The sequence below is a fragment of the Doryrhamphus excisus genome, linkage group LG19 (assembly GCF_037039965.1).
Source record: "Doryrhamphus excisus strain RoL-2023G ecotype Guam linkage group LG19, RoL_Dexc_Guam_v1.1, whole genome shotgun sequence".
NCBI classification, from domain to species: domain Eukaryota; kingdom Metazoa; phylum Chordata; class Actinopteri; order Syngnathiformes; family Syngnathidae; genus Doryrhamphus; species Doryrhamphus excisus.
The window spans coordinates 14,525,194-14,550,429 of NC_136375.1; the positions used below are offsets into that span (position 1 = coordinate 14,525,194).

The window sequence follows — 25,236 nt, forward strand, 5'->3', positions numbered from 1 at the left end:
TTTATTAGAATCAGCTTTATTGGCCAAGTAACAAAGAGTGTTTACTCACATCATATACATAAAACAAATACAGCAAGACAGCACTTGAGTTACTTTTTGCATTTTTGCACGAAAATATGAACAGTAAAACACCAATTAAATTACTTGTAGCATTTTTATACCGAAACGTGATGATTAGAACATAGTACGACACTATTTGACCGAGTGAATGAATGAATAAATGAATGAAACTAAATAAATGCGATACCTGTACTATACCGCTCCAATATGGCTGCCGAAAAACCACATCCGGTTTGTTCGGTCAAAGTTCATAGACCAGTCGGAGCTGCGGATTGGCTGAGAAAGTGCATTGGATGGACGCACACGCCTTTCGTCAACCTGAAATATAACTAGCGCAGACAAGGTCAGAAAGAAATAATAAGTATTTATTATCTGTTCTATGAAACGGTTGAATTACAAATTTTATTGACGTCTGTCTGTATTCTTTTCAGACAGGAGTTAGCCAGCCGCTGCTAGCTAAAGCAGGCTAACTAGCTACACGCCGAGTTTGACTTTGGTCAGTCAAAGAGTACATTTGACAGTTAACTATTGTTGGAATTAGTTCACATCTCTCTAGGTATGGATGTTAAATTGTATTTTGTTGTCTGCAGTTGTCAAAACCGCGTCATGCTACGTATGCAGCTCACGGCGACTTTGTTTATAGCAAATTTGTACTCAGTCCCGGTGTAAAAGTGCCATTTTGTTAACTGTATTAGTCGTAACTGACCCCAAAATCAAGTGAAATATTGAAAAAATTTCAAAAAATATTCTTGGTTGTATATGGTTTCAGGGCAGTTTTTGTTTATGTATGCAAATCCAGGTTAACAGTACAACCTTGCCGTGGAGAAGCAGTGTATTAAAATGTCCTTTCACCAATTCATGTCTTCTTCTTTACCACCATTACGTCATCCGTTTGTGTGAAACAGGAAGCATGCTGAGTGCATACAGAGCGTGCAGGACGCCGGCTGTCCGGGACCTTGTTCCAGCATCCCTCTCCTTCGCGTCCTCCCGCATCCACACCTCCGTGTCGTTGTCTCAGGACCAGGTGGAGCTTCACCCGCAGTGGGCCAGCCTGGCCAAGAAGCAGCTGAAGGGGAAGAACCCAGAAGATCTAATATGGCGCACACCCGAGGGCATCAACATCAAGCCGGTGTACACCAAAGCCGACTCTGCCGGGAGTGCTGATGAACTGCCGGGAGTGTTTCCGTACACAAGGGGGCCCTATCCCACCATGTACACCAACAGACCCTGGACTATCAGGCAGTATGCTGGATTTAGCACCGTGGAGGAGAGCAACAAGTTCTACAAGGACAACATTAAAGGTACCAGTCGGATTCGATTCAAGATGCAAAAGTAGCATCATATGTTTTCATCAGCATTCGTTCATCCATGGCAGCCGGCCAACAGGGCCTCTCCGTGGCCTTTGACCTCCCCACGCACCGCGGCTATGACTCGGACAACCCCAGGGTCCACGGTGATGTCGGCATGGCGGGCGTCGCCATTGACACAGTGGAGGACATGAAGATGCTCTTCGATGGCATCCCGCTTGAGAAGATGTCCGTGTCCATGACAATGAACGGCGCTGTCGTCCCCGTGTTGGCCATGTTCATTGTGACCGGCGAGGAGCAGGGCGTCCCGAAGGCCAAGTTGACCGGCACCATCCAGAACGACATTTTAAAGGAGTTCATGGTGCGGAACACTTATATTTTCCCGCCAGAACCTTCCATGCACGCCATTGCAGACATCTTCGCTTACACCTCAGAGGTATTGAGTACAAACAAAGTCATTTATGATCTTCTATGTGATGTTTTATTCAACATTGCTAACTGTGTTGGCAGAACATGCCCAAGTTCAACTCCATTTCCATCAGTGGCTACCATCTCCAGGAGGCTGGAGCCGATGCCATCTTGGAGGTCGCCTACACTATCGCTAACGGGCTGGAGTACTGTCGCACCGGACTCAAAGCCGGCTTGACCATTGATGAGTTTGCACCCCGGTATGCCCCACAACGTGAGATATAATCATTCTCGCAACATGGCGGTCTAGTGGTTAGCGCGCAGACCTCACAGCTAGGAGACCAGGGTTCAATATACCACCCTCGGCCATCTCTGTGTGGAGTTTGCATGTTCTTTTTCCGGGTACTCCGGTTTCCTCCCACATTCCAAAAACATGCTAGGTTAATTAGCCACTCCAAATTGTCCATAGGTATGAATGTGAGTGTGAATGGTTGTTTGTCTATATGTGCCCTGTGATTGGCTGGCCACCAGTCCAGGGTGTACCCCACCTCTCGCCCGAAGATGAAGGTAAGCGGTAGAAAATGAATGAATGAATAATAATATAATATCATTATTACTTCATATTACCTCAACTACCTTCTTTATTTCGACTGAAAGCACGGTACACATATTATCTAAATATTTATTTCATCATTGCATTTGTCCCAAAATGATTAAGGAAGTCAAATAATGAAGAGGGGGGATAATTGAATAAGCTCGGCTTCTTCCTACTCCTTTTGGACATCACGTGCAACTGTATACCAAAGTAAAACATAGTTATGTTCAATTTAATAAAATTGGTACCATTACCAATATTTTTCAGCTTAATAGCTTGTTTTATTGATATATTTTTCTTTATTTTATTAGCTTGTATTAATTTTATTTTTAATTAATTAATTAAAAATGAATCTAATTAATTTTAAATTAGATAAATTAATATTAATTAAAAATTAATCTAATAAATTTTTTATTCATTTTATTAATTTTAATTTTATTAGCTTTTATTAGCTTTATTTTTCTAATGCTAATATGAACCCTAATATTAATATGAAGTATTGATTGGAGTGTTCCACAGTAAGCTGCTATGTCCTGGTTGAGCTTGCCCCCATTCAGTGACTGCAGTAAAAGCTCTTTGACCTGAGGGTTCATTCCAAATGTTTGAGCGGAAAGGCCAATATGGAGATGTTACTCAAGTGTGTCTGCTGAGTGCTTTCCATTTCGGACCCCTCGTCTCTTCAGACTGAAGACGTGATGCTCTCCAAATGACTTCGGAAATGTGAATGTTTTGTTTTTAGCGTCTGTATCTGTGTGTGTGTGATTGCGTAGGTTGTCGTTCTTCTGGGGCATCGGCATGAACTTCTACATGGAGATTGCAAAGCTGCGGGCGGGCAGGAGGTTGTGGTCCACGCTGATCCAGGAGAAGTTCCTCCCCAAAAACGCCAAGTCTCTTCTTCTCCGCACTCACTGCCAAACGTCTGGTTGGTCTCTCACAGAGCAGGTAAGTCCTAGCAGGTCTTGTATTAAATCCAATACAAAATCCATGCTCTTAATGAAGTGCCCTGCAACCCCCTCCCTCAGGACCCGTACAACAATGTGATCCGGACAGTGATCGAGGCCATGGCGGCCGTGTTTGGCGGCACCCAGTCGCTCCACACCAACTCGTTTGATGAGGCGCTGGGCCTACCCACGGTGAAGAGCGCTCGCATCGCCCGCAACACGCAGATTATCATACAGGAGGAATCAGGCATCCCAAAGGTGGCCGATCCCTGGGGGGGGTCCCACATGATGGAGTCGCTGACCGAGGACCTCTATAACACGGCCTTGAAGGTCAGCCAATGTGTTTGGGTTTATCGTACACAATGCAGATAAAGTATTCAATGGCAAAGTGACACACAAGGGTACCAGTGATGGCAAAGAGGAAATGTGATGATAACCATAGAACAGGAAATGGAACTTACGACGATGTAGGAAAACAAGGTGACAGTAGGTGTCCTCCCACCCCACAGTTCATCCAGGAGATCGAGGAAATGGGCGGCATGGCCAGGGCGGTGGCTGAGGGCATCCCAAAACTGCGTATCGAGGAGTGTGCAGCGCGTCGGCAGGCCCGCATCGACTCAAGTAGGCCATTGTTGACTAGACTACATGATTAATGACTCCTTAGAAAACATATAATGCAAATTTATACAAGATTTATAAGTACAAATACATAGGTATATGCATATAAATATCATTCATAAAGTACATGCATACATTTAACATTATATAAAAATGGTCACATTTAAATGAAAGTATTCCATTAAGTCCTGCATCATTTAGTCTCAAAATAAATCAATAAAGGTTTATTTTCTATTACTAGTCCTAACTATTGAATATACAAGTATGTATATCACTATAATGATATAATATGTAGAAATATGAAGTGTAAATATGTAAAACTCAACTTTCATTTCAATTAAAGTTTAAATGCGAGAAGGTAAAAAACACTGTTTTAATTGTGCCGATTGCAGGGTCAGAGGTCATCGTCGGGGTCAACAAGTACCGCCTGGAGAAGGAGGAGAGCGTGGAGGTGTTGGCCATCGACAACACGCTTGTGCGGCAGAAACAGATTGAGAAGCTGAAGAAGGTCAGCACTGACACACACACACAGCAGACACTTTATTAGGTACACCTGCACTAATCAGGAAGTACAAGTACATTAACATGTATATTACTGTGTTTGTAGAGCAAGATGATATTTATAATATGCTGTTGCAGGTAAGGGAGAGCCGCAACGCCGTCGCGGCCAGTAAATGTCTTGCCGCCATCGAGGAATGCGCACGGACCAGAGAGGGTAACCTGTTAGCGTTAGCTGTGGAGGCGGCGCGTGCCAGGTACATTTTTGAAATTCCGCACCTAAATATCTTAACATGCATTGATGTGATTGGCTACCACTTTACAGTAACTCGTTTAGAAGAAGGGCTGAGTGGTTAGCGTGCAGACCTCACAGCGAGGAGACCAGGGTTCAATTCCACCCTCGGCCATCTCTGTGTGGAGTTTGCATGTTCTACCCGTGCATGTGTGGGTTTTCTCCGGGTACTCCGGAGAACACATTCAATTATGTCACATGTATATGACTCTAATACCAGGTCCAATATAAAATATAACATTTCCCTGCATACTTTATCGCTATTTTATGTTTCTGCATGTTTTTGTCGAATTATAAACACTGCTTGTTTGCTTTAAAATACCAAAACCTTCATTAAAGTCGCCAATTCATGAAAAATGTAACATATTTTAATCTGTTTGTTGCAATTAATGTTGAAATTCATCTCAAGTTATAAATGGTAAATTAGTTGTATGATGCGTGACGTTAAAATTCACTCCAAATGTATCGCTATTTTACGTTTTTGCTAGTTTTTGTCGAATTATAAACACTGCTTGTTTGCTTTAAAATACCAAAACCTTCATTAAAGTCGCCATTTCATGAGAAATTTAACATTTTAATCTGTTTGTTGAAATTGATGTTGACACAAAAAATGCATATGGTACAGCTTGCTAACTGTTCAGTAACATATAATATATATATATATATATATATATATATATGACTAACAAAATAACATTTATAGATCTATAAATAAAAACACAGAATTGCAGTTGAAATGATCAGCATTTCCAAAAACAACACAGACTGCTAGTAAAGAGGTCAATCATGTAGACATGAATGACCAATAGGAGCATTAAAAATCATTAAAATGCGGGACAATCCCGCGTAAAACGGGACATATGGTCACCCAAGGTGGGAGGGGTGTCTGATAACCTTGTTAGAATTGATAGCGTTCATCACCTTCTGCATGGTTTCCAGTATTATTTTTAAAAAATGGTGGCAAAGCTGAATCAGCACTGTTGTCTTCTTCAGATGTTCCGTTGGTGAGATCACAGACGCCATGAAGAAAGTGTTTGGCGAGCACAAGGCGAGCACGCGCATGGTGAGCGGCGCCTACCGCAGCGAGTTTGGCGAGCACGAGGAGATCGCACTGGCTCACAGTAGGTACGAGATCTTAGCCGCTCGCCGTGGGTGGATGTCAACGAGTCCCCGAGAGGTTTCACCATCTGTCCTTTCCATAACTGCAGAGTCACCCAGTTTAAGAACCACGAAGGCCGCAACCCTCGCCTCCTGGTGGCCAAGATGGGTCAGGATGGCCATGACAGAGGAGCAAAGGTCATTGCCACCGGGTTCGCTGACCTCGGCTTCGACGTAGACATTGGGCCGCTCTTTCAGGTCTCCTTTGACTGCTATGTTGTTAAAGCACACATATACATCTGTATGACACTCCCGTCATATAGCTAGCCGTTGTTGTGTTGTGAGATGTCACTACGCCAGTAATGTAGTTCTTGGGCGTAACAATGTTCCATAACAATAATAACAATGTGCTTCATATGCAGCTGACGTGATGGAAATGGAGCCTTGTTGCCGCTTTTTGGAGGCAGAATAGGTGTGTCCCATTACGTGCATTTTTAGCTGCCTCTTTTGATATGTTTTTTTTTTTTTTTTTACACAAAATAAGATAAAAAAATAAATAAATCAAAAATAAAGAAAAACAATCAATCAGTAATAAATATAAAAATAATAATAATAAAACGGCAAATAATAAAAACGTAAGAACCCACATATAGTTGGTGGGTAGACAAATTATTTTTTCCAGATTAAAATGAACAAAGCATTATTAGAGCCCTGTAGACATGACAAAACACGACTATAGTCACATTTATACTCTTTTTATTTACAACATATTGCGCAACTCCAGGGTCTTGAGACACATGCTAACTCGCAAACTAGAGAGCTAGCGACCTAAACGGTAGCCTTCAAGTTATTTCCTTTAAACTTAAATAGCCAAAAACTTACCACTTCCACATGGATAGGGAGGATAACTATTACCAGTTATTTAACCTTTAACATGAACATTAATCAAACGTAGTAATTTTTTCTGGGTACATGATACCATACAGCATCCATATCAAACTTGCGCGGGCCGCACTAACATTAAACTTTCATATCAAGGCAGGGGGCCTCAAACTAGTGTCTTGCGGGCCATATTAGATTTGCTGTGCATTGTTGTTTAAATGCGAGTCTGCTTTTTACTGCTGCTTCATTGTGACCCAGACACCTTGCAGTTGCCCCTTGCCAAGTGGAAGAAGTACTGCATGAATGAGCACTTGTGTAGTTAGACTGAGTGGTTTCATTATGGCTGTCTTTCTGTCTCCACAGACGCCACTAGAGGTGGCCCAGCAGGCGGTAGATGCGGACGTGCACTGCGTTGGTGTCAGCACGCTTGCCGCCGGGCACAAGACGCTGGTGCCGGAGCTCATCAAGGAGCTACGAGAGCTCAACAGGCCCGATATTCTGGTCATCTGTGGAGGCGTCATCCCACCGCAGGTAAATTCGCATATGACGCCTTTCAGAATATGATGTTTGTGTGCCGGAATCCCAAAATACTCCCAGTTGGTACATCATCCTTGACAGTAGTGCAATATTCAATTAATTAGATTAGATTAATTCTGAGTTAACTATGGACAAAATTTGAATCGATTGACAGCCCTAATATTTATATATTATATTTCTATCTGAGCAAACACACACACGCTCCATTTGTCAATCATAGGACGAGTAATAAACAAGGTGGTTACTATGCTTGGGCTCCAAGGGTTTAACAGCTGATGGTGTTGCATTATACTCCAGTATGTTGCATTAGCTTTCAAATGCAGCAAGGCGCCGATCTCCTACTTCCGTGCATCAGGAATTCAGGGTTGGCGTGGTTACCAAGCAATAGCCACTGTTACATTCAGAGAAAGGAAAAAAAAATGTCATTAAATGGGATTTCTTGGCATCCTCGCCCTCCCACCACAGGACTACGACTTCTTGCACCAGAGTGGCGTATGCGCCATCTTCGGGCCGGGTACTAGGATCCCACAGGCCGCCGTGGAAGTCATCGACAACATTGAGAAGAGCCTGGAAAAGATCCGACAGGCCATGTGAATGGACATGCATCCCATGAATTTGTTTTGTCTAGGAATTGAGTTTAAAACGACAAATGAAATCATGATCCAGCACTACAATGAGTCGCCTGTCTGACGCCATCTTGATTCTTCATAAGACAGTTTCTAAGACTCATTGAGTTGGACAGTTTGACGTTTGACATTGCAACAACGTTATGTTTTCATTGTTGTTGTTTTTTAGGAGCTAGCCGGATTATGCAAAAAATATTTGCTCGATTTCTGCTATTGCCGTGATCCTGAATAATGATGTGGACCTGTCTTGCAAGGTTTTCTTTAATTCCCCTGATGACGTCATGGTGGTTACTTCCACTTATGTTACATAAAAAATAGAAATATACTGTATGTGTATTTGTATGTACATATTATACTCGGCTCTTAATGTAAACAATTTGTTACATGTGAAAATATAAAATAATGACATCACATACACACACTTTGGTGCTTACATCACATGGACAAATTGTCTTTTTTTTTAATCATGGCCAAATAGTTTTATATCCAATATTTACAGCATTTGGGTACATCTCTGCAAGAAAAAAAATCCACATGAATCAATTACACCAGAGATTCAAACCCAGAACCACTTGGCACACCTGATAACGTGTCACCATGTGAAGAGAAAACAGTTTAATTTTTTTTCTACTAAAGTCAATGTTATGTCATGAGTAAAAAAAAAAAAAAAATATATATATATATATATATATATATACACACTGGTGACATACTGGCCTAAGTGTACGCAGGCTGGGAGTCAGGGCTGTCACGTGACTCTAACACCAGGTGGCAGTTGTGGGCACGTGGTCATTGGCTGGTGGCTGTGGTTCTGGTTGGGTGGTCTTTGATGCCGATGGATTTAAAACAGGCTAGGCTAGTTGTGTGGAAGAATAACTAACTTGTGTGACTTAAAACAAGTAACTTAACAGCTATTTATCTAATAGACAGTACCGCAAAGCACGCTGGAAACCAGGAAGTACGTAAGTCGACGCTACAATATGAAGAGGACAATGAACCGCGGATTAAGACGTGGGCGAGGTAGGATGTCAATTAAGGGGCTCAATACTTTAATATTTTGTGTAACTCTTGTGTGTATGTAGCTATGTAGCTATTTTCTATGTAATATATGTTATAACTATACTTTAAAAAGTATTGTGTATTTTCGAAGTGGCCACAGGAGGGCAATAGAGGCTGATATCATCTTTGTATGTCCGTCACAGGCCACCGTATGATCCTCCAGTAAGCGGTGACGTCACGTGAATTACAAACAAATCAAATCAAACCTAATTTTTTTTAGAGCGCCTTATGAATGGTGTCCAATGTGCTTCAGAGGTGTATAAAGAATGCTTTATTTTGTTATAGCGTGTCAAATTATTGTGGTAAATGACGTCACATCCGCTTTGTAACTTCCTGTTTGCACTTCCTGGTTTCGCCTGGAACATGGGGCGGACTGTCACAGTTACGCTGTGTCAATCTGTTGTCACCCAAGCTGAAGTATCTTAGAGGCAATGCTGTAAGTTGTTTATAAAATGTTTATTTTATGTTGGAGATGTTAAAAACGCAGCACTATCGGTGCTGTGTTAAAAGAACTGACTATTTATATGTTTTAGCTAATATGCGGGGCCATAGTCGCCCTCTGCTGGATAGTCATCGAACTACTGTATGTAAAACTAATAGAAGTGATTGTTGAAACTCTTTATTGACAATGCATGAGAATATAGTAATTTTGTTTTGCTTTATTTTTCCAGTTTTCACCGGCATGTCTGAAGTAAATGGGTCGTCTTGCAACAACATTGTCTTCATTGGCCCCGGTTTAACTTAGTGTTGAGGCAGCGTTCCAATACGCTGCATGAGAACACTAGAGTTGCCATCCAACGCCGTACAGGTAATGCTACAAGGTCAGTATAAAACTTTTAAGTCACGTTGAAGCATGAATAGTGGCTTTTTGCTCAAACAATAGGACAATCTACAATACATAAAAATACATAAACCACATGTGTGCTGTGTTCGAAACCGCATACTTACTACTTAGTAGTAAAGGCGGGGCAAAATGGCGTCAGTTGTGTCCGGTGTGCACACAGCTCTAAGCTGTCATTTCTGGGTACATGATACCATACAGCATCCATATCAAACATTAAACTTTCATATCAAGTCGGCGGCCTCCAACTAGTGTCCTGCGGGCCGCATTTGGCCCGCGGGCCACAGGTTTGAGTCCCCTGGTGTAGGGTATAGCAGCAGCAAAAGCATTAAAACAGTTTTTATTTTTTATATTTTTTTCTGTTTCTAATAATTGTTTTTTTTGGGGGGGGGGTGTGGCCCAGCCTCACCCAGACCCCAGCTCCAGTGGCCCCCAGGTAAATTTGAGTTTGAGACCCCTGGAAAACAGCCACAATATTGTCAATTGAATGTCTTAAAAAGGAGTGGAAAAGGCTCGAACATTTTAAAGTTTCTTAGTAAATTTCTTATATAAAGTTTTTTGTGAGCAAGAAAGCCGATTTTTTAAAATACATTTTTATTCCACAGTATTGAACCAAAACAAATAAATAAATATGATTAGACTCTCCAAAAGCACTTCGGAAAAGGTATCTCATTGCAGGCCCCAAAACTATTAGGCAAAGACAGAAAAGAACGAAAATGATGGGGTGGGGAGAGGGGGGGGGGGGCTTTATGTATGTCACATATTATTATATGTATTCAATGGCGCCTAATCTGGGACAGGAAGTAGAAGTACAAGGGCCAAGCATCCCCTGCTGTCGCTCCCGCTTGCTGATAAAGGTCGGAGACACCGCCCTCTAGTGGATACTGCATGTCACTGCAGTCTTGATTTCACTAAAAGGAAATCAACTAAGGTCCCTGTCCACACTTGAATGTTCTTTATGACAGCTAATAGACCGTATTCATCAGCAAGCTACCATGATTTATTAATTAATCTATTTTTGAAAAATTCACAAGCTAAGTGGTGAGGGATTACTGTACCTCTGTCTTGGCTTGCTGTGAAAATATGGCTTGTAGTTGCAGGTCATTGACTTGTGGTAGATATAAAGACACTTCAATATTTCAATTATGTCACATGTATATGACTCTAATACCTGGTCCAATATAAAATATCACATTTCCCTGCGTACTTTATCGCTATTTTATGTTTTTGCTTGTTTTTGTCGAATTATAAACACTGCTTGTTTGCTTTAAAATACCAAAACCTTCATTAAAGTCGCCAATTCATGAAAAATATAACATATTTTCATCAGTTTGTTGCAATTAATGTTAAAATTCATATCAAGTTATAAATGGTAAATTATTTGCACGATGCGTGACGTTAAAATTGACTCCAAATTTGCAGCATATTGTTTTTTGTACGTTTGTTGCCCTCCAAAAAAAAAGGAAAATCAATGCATCCTATAAATATATATGGAAAAGCAGATGAGTGGGGGTTGGGGGGAGGGGTGAAGTGGTCATCTCCACAAATAGAGCTCTACAGCAAAAGTGCCTGGAAGTTTTCAAAAAAATACCTCTGACTCCACGTTTGAAGTGTAATGAAAACAGGCAAGCTGAAGGACTGATGTTTTCCAGGATGTAGTTCGAATCCCCTCCCTTCCCTACTCTTGTTAAAAGAAGCAGAAGGTGGGCACACTTTTTTAAAAATACACAAAAAGTATGTGAATATATGATAATACTGTATATAGATGTACACACAGTGCAGCACATGGTGGTTAGTGTCAAGTGGTATCGGTTCTGCAGTGCCTGCACAGTGCAGGCCAAAGCATGAAGTCAAATTAAATAAAAATACAACTCCATCCCATAATGTTGTGTCACTTTTTCTACTCAGGATATCGAACAAAACATTCAATTCAAAACAAAAGTCCACCCCATAACGTTGTGCGTCACTTTTTTCCACTCAGGACATTTAATAAAATATAAGTCAAAGCATAAGTCCACCCCACACTGTTGTGTGTCACTTTTTTTCCACTTAGGACATTTAATAAAACATAAAGTCAAAGCAAAAGTCCATCCCATAATGTTGTGTGTCACTTTTTCCACTTAGGATATTTTAATAAAACTTAAATTAAAAGTCAATTCCACAATGTTGTGAGTCAACCTTTCAAATTAGGACATTGAAGAAAAATGAATTCAAATTAAACGTCCATCCCATAATGTTGTGTCACTTTGTTCGTTTAGATTCATTTGAAAGTGTTTTGGTTTTTTTTGGTGGTTTTGTTCCTTTTTAGCATTTTTATCCCCAAAATACTTTTCTTACAAAAGTGTCTGTGGTGAGGATGTTGAGGAAAATATAGACTCTCGTGGTCCACGTGGTCTCATCCAGTGGAATTCCGGACCCCTTGGCATGGTGTGGAAGCGCCATGACGGACATGCTTCCATGCATCCTTCCAGTAGTGTGTGTGTGTGTTGGGAAGAAGGGGAAGGGGGGGGGGTCAAAGCTCTGCTGCAGTCCTCTAGAAGCCCTCTATATGACAGTAGGCCTCCAGGCTGGAGAAGAGGATATAGAGGAACCACAGGCTGAAGAAGAAGCCCGAGGTGGCCAGTCTGTGCCCCCGCGGGCCCCCGAGCTCCCCCCCGATGTGGGCGCGGCGCCGGTAGAGGAGCACCGACACGGCCAGGAAGGCGAAGATGGTGAAGAGCGTGACGGAGAAAGCCAGCGAGCCGGCCTCCACCACGAAGGGCTTGCCTTTGCTGTGCCAGTAGATGGCCGCCACCGACCACGCCGTGCCGATGCCCAGGAACACGTTGACCGCGTTGCTGCCCGTCACGTTGCCGATGGACGCGTCGGCGTACGTGTCCTGCACCGCCGCCACCTTGCTAGCAAACGTGTCTGTGGACAGACAGCACAAAGTAAAACAGGCCTGGACGCAGTTTGACCCCGGAACAGACCATTTCTATTCCACATCCTCTCACCTGGAACGGACGTGCCGAGCGCCACAAAGACCACGGCGGTCACCGAGTCCTTCAGGCCGACGGTGCAGCCGAAGTGCGACGCCAGGTCACCGATGACGGCGGTCAGCAGGCCGATGATGACGATGGACACCACGAAGCACGCCCAGCCGTTCAGGTAGTCGGTGGGCGGCACGCAGGCGAACGCCACCTTCCAGAACACCGTCAGGAAGTGCATGACGTAATCGAAGCAGGACGGAAGACGCTCCTCGCCCGCCTCATCCTCATCTTCGTCTGTAAGGCATTGGGCGGGGCATTGACTTTGTGAGATGTCATACTGTATATAGACAATCTTTGACTAAAACGAGACCTTTCTTTAGTTTTGTGTGTTTGTCATAATATTAAGAATATTTATTTCATATTTCACCTTTATTTCACCTTATTCATTTTTCCTCCTAATATTGAGTCATTCTCATTAGATTGGAACGCTTTTCTACTTCCTTCTTATACATTTTCTTCTTCTTAGCTGAGGTTTGACCCTGGAACAGACTATTATTATTCCCATCATTTCCCCCTGCATGACAGTGAAGTACCTGCACTGACGGTGATGGCCTCCATGAACTGTTCTCTCCATGAGTTGGTGCCCACCACCAGGGCCAGGTTGGTCTTCTTGATCAGCTTGTCCACCGTGCTCTGTCACGCCAACACGACACGTCAGCAACGCCAGGCGGGACTCGAGGTGCGAGCTGGCCTCCACCCACCTTAAACTCGTACGACTCCTCAATGACGACCTCCATCTTGGAGTGATCCCCCAGCACGGGCTTCCCCATCTCGGCGATGCGTTTGGCCTCCTCCTCGTCGGACGTCAACTTCCTGTCTGGAACATCTGAGAGCGCAAAAGAAAGAAAGATGTATTTTAAAAAGAATCCGAGCAAGACGCTCGAGTCCCCAAAGTCCCCACCACGTCTCATGAAGCAATGCTGCTCCACTTTGCCCCCCCCCCCAGGTGGCAGTCATGCTGACTCACACAGCAACAACAGTGCTTTAGAGTGCATGCAGAGCTAGATAAGGCCGCTGGATGCCCACCATGTATCCTGCAACCAATGCGGATACCGAAGGTTGCCTACAGCCACGATTTCCATGCGGCATTTGATGAGAATAAAAAAGACCGATTCCCAGTGGTCGTATTAAAAGTTGTCATCTAATGAGAACATGTCGTAAAATGATGAGGATAACAAATATTAGCATAATTTTAGTAGCTAATGGAATTTTTTTGTCTTACAAAAAATATTTTTTGTAATATGAAAAACAAAAAACATCCAAAATTCACCAAAAGAAAGGTTACTACTATTATGAGGAAAAATAATTTGAATTGCATATAAAAATATTAAAGTCAATGGTGTTTTTAAACAAATGCTGTATTATATTACAAGAATAACGCTTTCATTTCCTAATAATAAATAATAATTTTTTTCAAGACCTCAAAATAGGGCTGCACGCTGGAGAGTGGTTAGTGCGCAGGCCACATAGCTAGGAGACCCGGGTTCAATTCCCCACTTGTGCATGTTCTCCTCATGTGGGTTTTCTCCGGGTTCCTCCCACATTCCCAAAACATGCATGCTAGGTTAATTGGCGACTCCATCCATGAATGTGAGTGTGAATGGTTGTTTGTCTATATGTGCCCTGTGATTGGCTGGCCACCAGTCCAGGGTGTACCCCGGGGATAGGCTCCAGCATACCCGCGACCCTCGTGACGATAAGCGGTATAGAAAATAGATGGATATTTCAAAAAAGTCATTTTAACAGAATTTCAAGAGAAAACCTTTTTTCAAATCCTCTTACTGATAGAAACCCATGTTAATTCATATTAATTCATAAAACACCATAACATAATTAGAAAGTATTGTAATACATTAGAAAGTATTGTATTTGTTGTGCAAGAATGAAAGTTTCATTCATTTTTCTGCAAACAGCAATCATTTTCTTCATTTTGGTCAATGACATCTTTGCCTTCTGGTAACGACCATGAAGAACTGCCCCATTCTTTCATGACAACGTGCACACACACACACACACACACACACACACACACACACACACACACACACACACAGGATGCTACAGTCTTACCGTGAGCCAGCAGCATGGCTGGGGGAGTAGACATGAGGACAGTGAGGAGCGGGGAGGGGTCTCAAATGGGGGCCATCAAGTATTCCGCAAAAGAAAAGTACAACTAATCATATCTTTATTCATAACTTTATTCATAACTTGTCCCAGGATGATTATTTCAGTTCTTGTTTGCTAAGAAATTCTTCACGTTACACTTTGTGCTTAGAGTAGTAGTAGTAGTAGTAGTAGGATTAGTAGTATTTGCGCTGTCTGTCTACTTCCATGTTACATGTTATATTTTACCTGCTATATGCGATATATTACATGTTACCCGTTACATGTTATATATTACCTGTTACATGTTACCAGTCACATATTATATATTACCCGTCACATATTATATGTTACCCGTCACATATTACATACTACCTGTTACATGTTATATGTTACAAGTCACATATTATATATAACCTGTTACATGTCCAACCTTCCTTCTAACCTTCCCTCCAACCTTCCTACTAACCTTCCTTCCAATGTTCCCTCCAACCTTCCAACTAATGTTCCGTCCAACCTTCCTACTCACGTTCCCTCCAATGTTACCTCCAACCTTCCTACTCACGTTCCCTCCAATGTTACCTCCAACCTTCCTACTCACGTTCCCTCCAATGTTACCTCCAACCTTCCTACAAACCTTCCTACTAATGTTCCCTCCAACCGTCCTATTAACCTTTCCTGCATTGTTCCCTCCAGCCTTCCTACTAACGTTCCCTCCAACCTTCCGACTAACGTTCCTTCCAATGTTCCCTCCAACCTTCCAACTAATGTTCCGTCCAACCTTCCTACTCACGTTCCCTCCAATGTTACCTCCAACCTTCCTACAAACCTTCCTACTAATGTTCCCTCCAACCTTCCTACTAACCTTTCCTGCATTGTTCCCTCCAGCCTTCCTACAAACCTTCCAACCATCCTACTCACGTTCCCTCCAATGTTCCCTCCAGCCTTCCTACAAACCTTCCAACTAACGTTCCCTCCAACCTTCCTACTAACGTTCCCTCCAATGTTCCCTCCAACCTTCCTACCAATGTTACTTCCAATGTTCCCTCCAACCTTCCAACTAATGTTCTGTCCAACCTTCCTACTCACGTTCCCTCCAATGTTACCTCCAACCTTCCTACTCACGTTCCCTCCAATGTTACCTCCAACCTTCCTACAAACCTTCCTACTAATGTTCCCTCCAACCTTCCTACTAACCTTTCCTGCATTGTTCCCTCCAGCCTTCCTACTAACGTTCCCTCCAGCCTTCCTACTAACGTTCCTTCCAATGTTCCCTCCAACCTTCCAACTAATGTTTCCTCCAACCTTCCTACTAACGTTCCCTCCAATGTTCCCTCCAACCTTCCTACCAATGTTACTTCCAATGTTTCCTCCAACCTTCCTACTAACATTCCCTCCAATGTTACTTCCAATGTTCCCTCCAACTTCCGACTGTTTTCACCAACGTTCCCTCCAATTTTCCTTCCAACATTCCCTCCAACGTAGATGTGCTGTCCGTGTATCATGTTGTTAGTGATGTAGTATGTACGGGAGGGAGGGCCAAGGTGTCCTGGTGGTGACCCACATGGTTGGTGAGTGGTCCCACCACGCCATCAGCAAAGCTGGAAGGGTGAAAATCTCTGCATGCGATGTTCCAATGTCTAACGTGATGGCACTTCCATGGCGGACGTTGTACTAGTATAGTATACCGGTATATAGTACCGCATAGCATAGTACATAGTAGACCAGCGCTAGTATTACTACATGAGGCTACACACGGTGGAATGAGCACGGCCTGTCCTCTTGCTGACTGTATGCTGTCGCCATGGCAACAGTTACAAGACAAGACAGACACTCTTTAGCCAGGACGGACCTGCAGTCACGTCACTCTTGTACGCCTGCTGGGTTGCACACGACAAATGCGCCACACGGCGCTGGGGTTCGCCCCCATACCAGACAGATTGCAATTTTTCATACGACGCTATAAAACACACACGTCACTTTGGGATGTGATGGTAATTTTACACGAATAAAGTCCGAATATTAAGAGGAAAAAAAGTTGCATTCGAAGCAGAGACAACAACAAAACAATAAACTCCGAATATAACGATGATTTTAGCAGCATAAAGCTGAAATATTCGAGGACAACGGCGTTATTTCTGTGAAGCTGTAGTATTAGGAGAAGCTAAACAAAACAAATAGTAATTTTTTCCACACTTATAAATAAATATAAAAATAAAGAAAAACAAGCAAACAGCAGAAATGGGAAAAGCGGCTGTGATTTCAAATATTATGTCAATAAAGTTAGAATTCAGGAAGAGAGTGGAAATAGGTGCAAAATGTAAACATAAACATCACTCAGCAGTAATTTTCTGAAAATAAAGTATTACGCAAAAAGTTTTCATAATCATGATATAATAATAATATAATCATTTGAAATATTAAAGGGGCCCTATGACGCTTTTTCCACTTTTTTGACCAATAAATGTAGTTAAAATGTTGTATTCTGATATTAAACTATACCAAAGTTTCATTTAATGAGGTTTGCGTATTTGGAAGTGACCCCTGAAAGAAGCTCGGCAGGGCTTTGAACACTCCATTTCAGAGAGTATTCTCTAACACTGGTTCCCTGTGATGTCACAGGGAGCCGGGCTTCCTTATATGGGCGTGCGCTGTAGGCCAGATACAGGACTGCCCTTCACACGGCTCTGCTTCGCTGTGTTTACATTTATTAGCTATGGCTTCCAGGAAATCTTTCTTTGAGGCAAGCTCAGGCAGAAGTGGTTGGAGTTGGTGATTCCCAGCAAGAGGAAAATATTTTTGATGTGTCAACGCCATTTTACACCGGACTGTTTTTTTTTTAACATGGATCTGAAATATCCGCAGAAACTGTTGCTGAAGCCAAAAGAAGCGTCGTGATCTCCCCGGGAAAGGTGCATTAATGTCGGCCACGCTGTGCTGCTGTGAGTCCATGGAGGTGGAGAGAACCACAGTCCTCACCGATATCCGAAATACGGTAATCCCACAAAAAAACGTGTAATGACCACATTTCCACTACTGATGTTGTGCCAAGATCGTCTGTACTCGGTAAATACGGTGCTCTCAAATTAGGCTTCTGAGCTCCACGGCACCAGCTATGCTTCTGACAAAGTGTATCCGACAATGAGTGCTCCTCTTGAGTTCTCCAGCCAGTAGATCAAGAGCTGCCAGTAGCTCCTAACCACTTTTCCAGTAGCTCTCCAAAGACTTTATTCATTTATTATCAACTCCTGTACACACTAAATTAAACAGTAGGGTCGGAAGTAGTCTGGAAGTACTTAGGAGCACTCGGAAGCGTGACCAATCACAGTACAGAGTGTGTGCTTGGAGGTGGGCCGCGGGTGGAATAAATAAATGAAACACAGCTGGAATAGGTGCAGATTATGGAAGATCTAGAAAGCTTTCTGTCCGTGTTATTGTGTGTAGCTGCTCTATAGGAGTCCCCTTTAAGAAATAAATACATGGCTTCTTGTGCTCTGATTGAAGCTCATCTGCATACGTGACTTCACGTTTTGACAAAGTGTGCTCAGAGTTAAGCTGCCATTGGCATGCGGCTTCCTTCCTTAGTCCCGGCTGTCACCTCCTATCTCCATCACCCCCCCGCCCCCCCACTCCCACCCCACTCCCATCCATCTCAGCACGCCTCATCCTCATCTGCAAGCAAACTGACTCATCGTGCGCTGAAATCAACTGCCCCGCATCACGATGGACTGCTTATCTTTTCATGACCTTAAGCTAATTCTGTACATGTTGAATGAGCAAATGGAATGAAGTTCCCCGGACTGGCAAAGTTAGCGCATCAATACGAACTGACTCATCAATACGAACTGACTCATCGTGCGCTGAAATCAACTGCCCCGCATCACGATGGACTGCTTATTTCTTATCTTTTCATGACCTTAAGCTAATTCTGTACATGTTGAATGAGCAAATGGAATGAAGTTCCCCGGACTGGCAAAGTTAGCGCATCAATACGAACTGACTCATCAATACGAACTGACTCATCGTGCGCTGAAATCAACTGCCCCGCATCACGATGGACTGCTTATTTCTTATCTTTTCATGACCTTAAGCTAATTCTGTACATGTTGAATGAGCAAATGGAATGAAGTTCCCCGGACTGGCAAAGTTAGCGCATCAATACGTTCATAGAATGGCTGTCAATCTGTGAACAAACTGCAGTGTGTCCAGGTATTTGTAAATACTGCACCGTAGTACTGTATCAACACAGACTATTGGACAAGTGAACGGAGTGAGGTTCCCTGGGCTGGTGAAATTAGCTCCCCAACACATTTACATTTCAGCAATCTCTGTCAAGTTATGAATAGATTGCAGTGCGTCCACTTTGCTGTAAGTGGTGTAATACATCAGACTGTTCTAAAAGTCAATGGAGTCAGGTTCCCCAGGTTGGCAAAGTTAGCACATCAATAGTTAGCACAATCTCTCCCCTAATAGTAGAAATACAGCACATCCATGTTTGCCTACTTTGGCTTATTGCGTCCCAAAAAAGGAGCCAGGAGAAGCAGTGGCGTGGCGTTTGAGGCCCCCCGCGGTCGTCGGCGCTAAGTCGCTGCACGCTAACAAAGCGCCCTTCATCATGACTCTCCCCTTGCGCTGCTCAGACAGCACTGCCACAACCCATCAAGCTTTGCTGCTAAGTGTTACTTTCTGCACCCTCCACACCAGCTTGCCGCATCACGACCCCTTTGTCCCCCCCCCACCCCCCGTTAGATAACGCAAGCTAAACGTCTGACGGACTGTTGTTTTGTTGCTCTTCACAAAGCATGAGCCACGGCCAGCTCATGATGACAACGTCTCTTCTAACGATATGCTTATGATTTATTATTTGCTTATTCTTGACATTGTTTATACTTGACTTCCGTCCCAGAAGGTCCAACCCAAATACACGCTTAAGCAATCAATGTGGTTCATTGGCCTGCAGCGCTTTCTTCATATATTATTCAACAGAAAAATGAAAAAAAATACAGTAATGAGAAAATATTTGATGAAAATAAACTCACAATATAATGAGGAAAAATGATGTTATTTTACTAGCATGGAGTTGAAATATTAAAGGGGATTTATTATTATATTATAATTATTTATATAATTATTTATATATTATAATAATTATTATTATATTTATTATAATGATTATTATGCAACAGTAATGAGAAAATATTTGATGAAAATAAACTCACAATGTAATGAGGAAAAATGATGTTATTTTACTAGCATGGAGTTGAAATATTAAAGGGGATTTATTATTATATTATAATTATTTATGTAATTATTATTATATTTATTATAATGATTATTATGCAACAGTAATGAGAAAATATTTGATGAAAATAAACTCACAATGTAATGAGGAAAAATGATGTTATTTTACTAGCATGGAGTTGAAATATTAAAGGGGATTTATTATTATATTATAATTATTTATATAATTATTTATATATTATAATAATTATTATTATATTTATTATAATGATTATTATGCAACAGTAATGAGAAAATATTTTATGAAAATAAACTCACAATGTAATGAGGAAAAATGATGTTATTTTACTAGCATGGAGTTGAAATATTAAAGAGGATTTATTATTATTATATTATAATTATTTATATAATTATTTATGTATAATAATTATATTTATGATAATGATTATTATGCAACAGTAATGAGAAAATATTTTATGAACATAAACTCACAATGTAATGAGGAAAAATGATGTTATTTTACTAGCATGGAGTTGAAATATTAAAGGGGATTTATTATTATTATTATAATTATTTATATAATTATTTATGTATAATAATAATTATTATTATATTTATTATAATGATTATTATGCAACAGTAATGAGAAAATATTTTATGAAAATAAACTCACAATGTAATGAGGAAAAATGATGTTATTTTACTAGCATGGAGTTGAAATATTAAAGGGGATTTTTTATTATTATTATATTATACTTTTTTATATATATTATAATTATTGTTATTATATTTATTATAATGATTATTATGCTCATGCTGCACCTCTTTCTGCAGTGTTTCCTTGGGTTTCCGGCCTCCTGCCAAAAACTGTTTCACTGCTCTCGTCTAGGCACGCCCACTCCTCTGTGATTGGTCACACACCCAAGCGCTCCTGAGGACTTCCGTAAACATAGGTCGCTGTTCACTGAGTGCAGGGCTCACTTGAAAATGTGCAAACCTCGTTGATGATTTGGCATCTTTTAACACCAGAGTAATACATTCTAACCACATTTAGAGGAAAAAGTAGATAAAAAAGCCGTCATGTCAAAATATAAAGTCAAAATATTAAGAGAAAATTTTAGTATTTTAGTAGCATTGAGAATGAGTTTATATTTTGTTCAAAGCTTTTTTTCTTGAAATTTAGATAACTTCTTCGAAATTATGAAAGCATGCTTTCATTGGAGGAAAAAGTTATGCCGCCCCAGGCCTGGAGGTAAAACAAACGATAGGTTCCCCAAGATGGCGGAAGACGTTGGATTGACGGAGATGGCAAAAGCAGACAACAGACAGGAAGACAAAGCGGACTACTGCACCTTTCTGGAGGCTCATGTCCACCATGCGAGGCTCGGCCAGCTCCAGGAAGAAGTTCTTGTTTTTCTCGTACTCTTCATCGTCAATGATTTTCACGTGAATGACTTTGCTGCGGAGGACGATGAGGAGATGGGCGGGGACGGAGGGGGGGGGGGGAGTTGACAGGGTAAGGAGAAGGAGAAGGAGAGGTTAATTTGCCATGGAAGGACACAGAAGCCGCTCGGATTAATAATCTGCATGGCGGAAAAGGTTAGAAGGTGAAAGGTCAGTGCGGTTGCTATGGCGATGGCACGTGAAGCACAGGCCAGACGCTTGGCGTGAAATCCATCAGGACCAAAAATGAGGTGAGCAGACGCTAAATGAAAGAAAGTGTTGCTTTCCAATTCGGTTTTTGGGGGGATTAGTACCGCCGCCACCCCCAATCACCACAAGGGAGCAGACCAATACCAGCAGGCCCCACCCCCAAATGATCACCCTCATTGATCTTTCCAATGTCTTATTGGTGGTTAAGTGGTCATCAGGCAAGGTTTCTACGTGATGAAGGTTTTCCCACCGACATTCATGATTGCTATAAAACAAAACATGTGGAGTCTTCATAAATACGTGAGTCAGTGAAGAACCCAAATTCTAAAGTAATGGTAATGGTTTCATTTCATTTGAACATGCATCAGATTGCAATTGAATGCATCACATAATCAGTTCACAGTTCCACATGTCCAAAAGGAGTAGGAAGAAGCAAAGCTTATTAAATCCTACCCCTCCATGTGGTACTTTTACAATCAGTAACTGTTACATTTGTTCACTTCCTGCTTTCCTAATATAGTTTAAGTTATTATTATTTTTTTTTACATTTTTTGTCCCGTACCAAAGTAGGTTTTGAATTACGGTCCCCTATTTGATTGAGTTTGACACCCCTGATGTCAATCATTCAACCAACTGGTCCTTAATTACTTTTATTTTTTCAGTTTATTATTTCTCTTTAAACAAACAAAAATGTTCTTTCAGATGACTCGACAAAATCGACAAAAAATTTCTGTAGCATACTCGATTACTAAAATATTCGATAGCTGCAGCCCTATCATAAACATATAGCAATATTATATGTATATATTTTTATAATATATATTATAATTTTTTTTAATATAATGTGTATATATATATATCGAAATATATTACATTTTATATATATATATATATATATATATATATATATATATATATATATATAAAATGAATGAATTATATGTATATTTATAATAAATATTTACATAGGCACATTTCATCTCTGCTAATAAATGAATAGAAGTTTATTGTGAAGGCATTTTTCATCTGTGACATCATCAATGTCGTTCAATGACAGACCAGACATTCAAAAACTCAACTCTGGGACACCAATGGCATGTGTTTGTTTTTGTGTGTGTGTGTGTGTGTTTGTTTGTGTGTGCATGTGTGTGTGTGTGTGTGTGAGTGCACAACCGCAGGATGTGAATCAAGATCAGCATTTCATGCTGTGTATTCATGTGTACTTTTGTGTTGCCACTGAATGTCACGGGTAAACACGTACACACACACACACACACGTGTATACACACACACACACACACACACACACACACACACACACACACACACACCACGGAGACACGTCCATGACTATATTTGGATGTGTATCTCACTTTGACTTATCTCTTAACAGTCATTTTGTCTACAACACATCTAATGTACCATGTAGTATATGTACTACATGTACTACATGTACTACATGTAACATTTTCTGACTCTGGAGGAAGTCCTCTGACGCCCAACATGACTCATCCATTAGATGCTTTCAGTGGGACACCTCAGCTAATCGTGGTGTTTTCCCTCCAACCGCCACATGGAATTGGACACGCACCTTCCAAAAAGTTCAACTATTAGCGCCTCCTATTGCCTTTTTTAAGGCAAAATGTGTAAGATATGTTATGATTACTAATATTCAAGCGCAAAACAGCATGATTTAGTCATCATGATCTTCATGAGGTGTGTGGTTCCTCCTCCTCCTCCTGCAATGACTATTCCGAACATCTTGTCCCGTCCCTCCTCTGCCTCTCTGCAGGCAACGCTGGAGCTCATCACACCAGCGCCTTCTGCTTTCAGTGACTTTCCCGTCCACCCACGGCCACGTGGTCATTTTTGTGTATTTTTAGCCGCCATGCTGACCCGATTTAGTAGCCACGGCCATGCCAGCATCATCTTCAGCATGGATGCCTCCTTGCAGGCAATACTGTATACTTGGAAGGCTGCCGACTCACTACCGTCTCCCATAGCAACCGTGCTTCATCCACACGTAGCCTCAGCCCTGATCCAGTCCAGTGGTTCGGTCACAGAAGCTGTGAATTCTAATTCCAGTTTTTTTTTCAATAATGTGCTTAATATTCCTGACGGCCTTCCCGGGCCTGAGGTAGCACAGGAATGAACGCAGCACCGACTGTTAGCAAGCACACGCTGCATCACGCTCACAGACGAGCAAACAATAGAACCGCATAAGAACCCAACACCGGAACCACACTGGAAACCAGTTAGACCAGTGCCATGTCCACCAGTATGAATGTACTTTCCATTCAGAATGGAATGGATGTTAACATCCCACACCATGATGCTAACATGATGCACCCACCACCATGATGCTAACATGATGCATCCACCACCATGATGCTAACATCTACCACCATGATGCCCATGATGCACCCACCACCATGATGCTAACATCTACCACCATGATGCTAACATGATGCACCCGCCACCATGATGCTAATATCTACCACCATGATGCTAACATGATGCATCCACCACCATGATGCTAACATCTACCACCATGATGCCCATGATGCACCCACCACCATGATGCTAACATCTACCACCATGATGCTAACATGATGCACCCACCACCATGATGCTAACATGATGCATCCACCACCATGATGCTAACATCTACCACCATGATGCCCATGATGCACCCACCACCATGATGCTAACATCTACCACCATGATGCTAACATGATGCACCCGCCACCATGATGCTAATATCTACCACCATGATGCTAACATGATGCACCCACCACCATGATGCTAACATGATGCATCCACCACCATGATGCTAACATCTACCACCATGATGCCCATGATGCACCCACCACCATGATGCTAACATCTACCACCATGATGCTAACATGATGCACCCGCCACCATGATGCTAACATCTACCACCATGATGCTAACATGATGCACCCGCCACCATGATGCTAACATCTACCACCATGATGCTAACAGGATGCATCCACCACCATGATGCTAACATCTACCACCATGATGCTAACATGATGCACCCGCCACCATGATGCTAGCATAATGCATCCACCACCATGATGCTAACATCTACCACCATGATGCATCCGTCACCATGATGCTAGCATTTATAGCATCTCACACCATGAGACGGACATTCCCCACCATGATGCTAATATGCACCAACATGACACTATCATCCCCCACTATGATGCTAACGGCACCATGATAACATTCCCCACCCTGTTGCTAACATTCCCCACCATTATGCTAACACCTTCCACTCATGGCAGCCAGTCAGCTCACATCTTCAACTTATAATGACCCATAAAACTCATTCATTCTTTGGGTGAGAGGCGGGGTCCACCCTGGACTGGTGGCCAGCCAATCACAGGGCACATATAGACAAACAACCATTCACACTCAC

The 25,236-nt window shown here is 41.9% G+C and overlaps 2 protein-coding genes and 1 long non-coding RNA gene across 7 annotated transcripts in view; 2 read left to right on the plus strand and 1 right to left on the minus strand.

Annotated features, from left to right (window-relative positions):
* The first annotated feature begins 22 nt into the window (after window positions 1-22).
* mmut (methylmalonyl CoA mutase) lies at window positions 23-8,305 on the plus strand. Of its 2 annotated transcripts, XM_058056322.2 has the most exons (13): window positions 23-403; window positions 966-1,361; window positions 1,436-1,803; window positions 1,878-2,035; window positions 3,141-3,312; window positions 3,393-3,641; window positions 3,821-3,932; window positions 4,322-4,437; window positions 4,569-4,684; window positions 5,713-5,844; window positions 5,928-6,075; window positions 7,063-7,230; window positions 7,702-8,305. In XM_058056322.2, the coding sequence occupies exons 2-13, from the start codon at window positions 971-973 to the stop codon at window positions 7,828-7,830; spliced, it is 2,259 nt and encodes a 752-aa protein (XP_057912305.2). In that variant the 5' UTR covers window positions 23-403; window positions 966-970; the 3' UTR covers window positions 7,831-8,305. The 2 variants fall into 2 exon arrangements, with proteins under 2 accessions (XP_057912305.2, XP_078654930.1); XM_078798804.1 differs by lacking the exon at window positions 23-403 and having other exon boundaries at window positions 798-1,361.
* Window positions 8,306-9,274: 969 nt separating this feature from the next.
* Window positions 9,275-21,606, plus strand: LOC131107308 (uncharacterized). Its single transcript, XR_013630326.1, has 4 exons — window positions 9,275-9,357; window positions 9,593-9,742; window positions 17,760-17,889; window positions 21,319-21,606. It is a non-coding gene; the product is annotated as an uncharacterized LOC131107308 (long non-coding RNA).
* Window positions 9,542-25,236, minus strand: part of LOC131107300 (sodium/calcium exchanger 3) — a 28,198-nt gene continuing 12,503 nt past the window's right edge. The window contains exons 3-8 of one of the 4 annotated variants that reach the window (XR_013630325.1): window positions 21,488-21,594; window positions 13,493-13,617; window positions 13,325-13,424; window positions 12,756-13,025; window positions 11,801-12,672; window positions 9,543-11,728 (exon numbers count right to left, since the gene is read on the minus strand). Coding sequence is in view for 3 of the 4 variants with exons in the window: in XM_078798802.1 (XP_078654928.1) it covers window positions 12,296-12,672; window positions 12,756-13,025; window positions 13,325-13,424; window positions 13,493-13,617; window positions 21,488-21,594 (979 nt within the window). In the remaining variant the exon portion in view is untranslated. Of the gene's footprint in view, window positions 12,673-12,755; window positions 13,026-13,324; window positions 13,425-13,492; window positions 13,618-21,487; window positions 21,595-25,236 lie in introns of all 4 variants that reach the window. The other 3 variants (XM_078798802.1, XM_058057195.2, XM_078798803.1) reach the window with 3 other exon arrangements.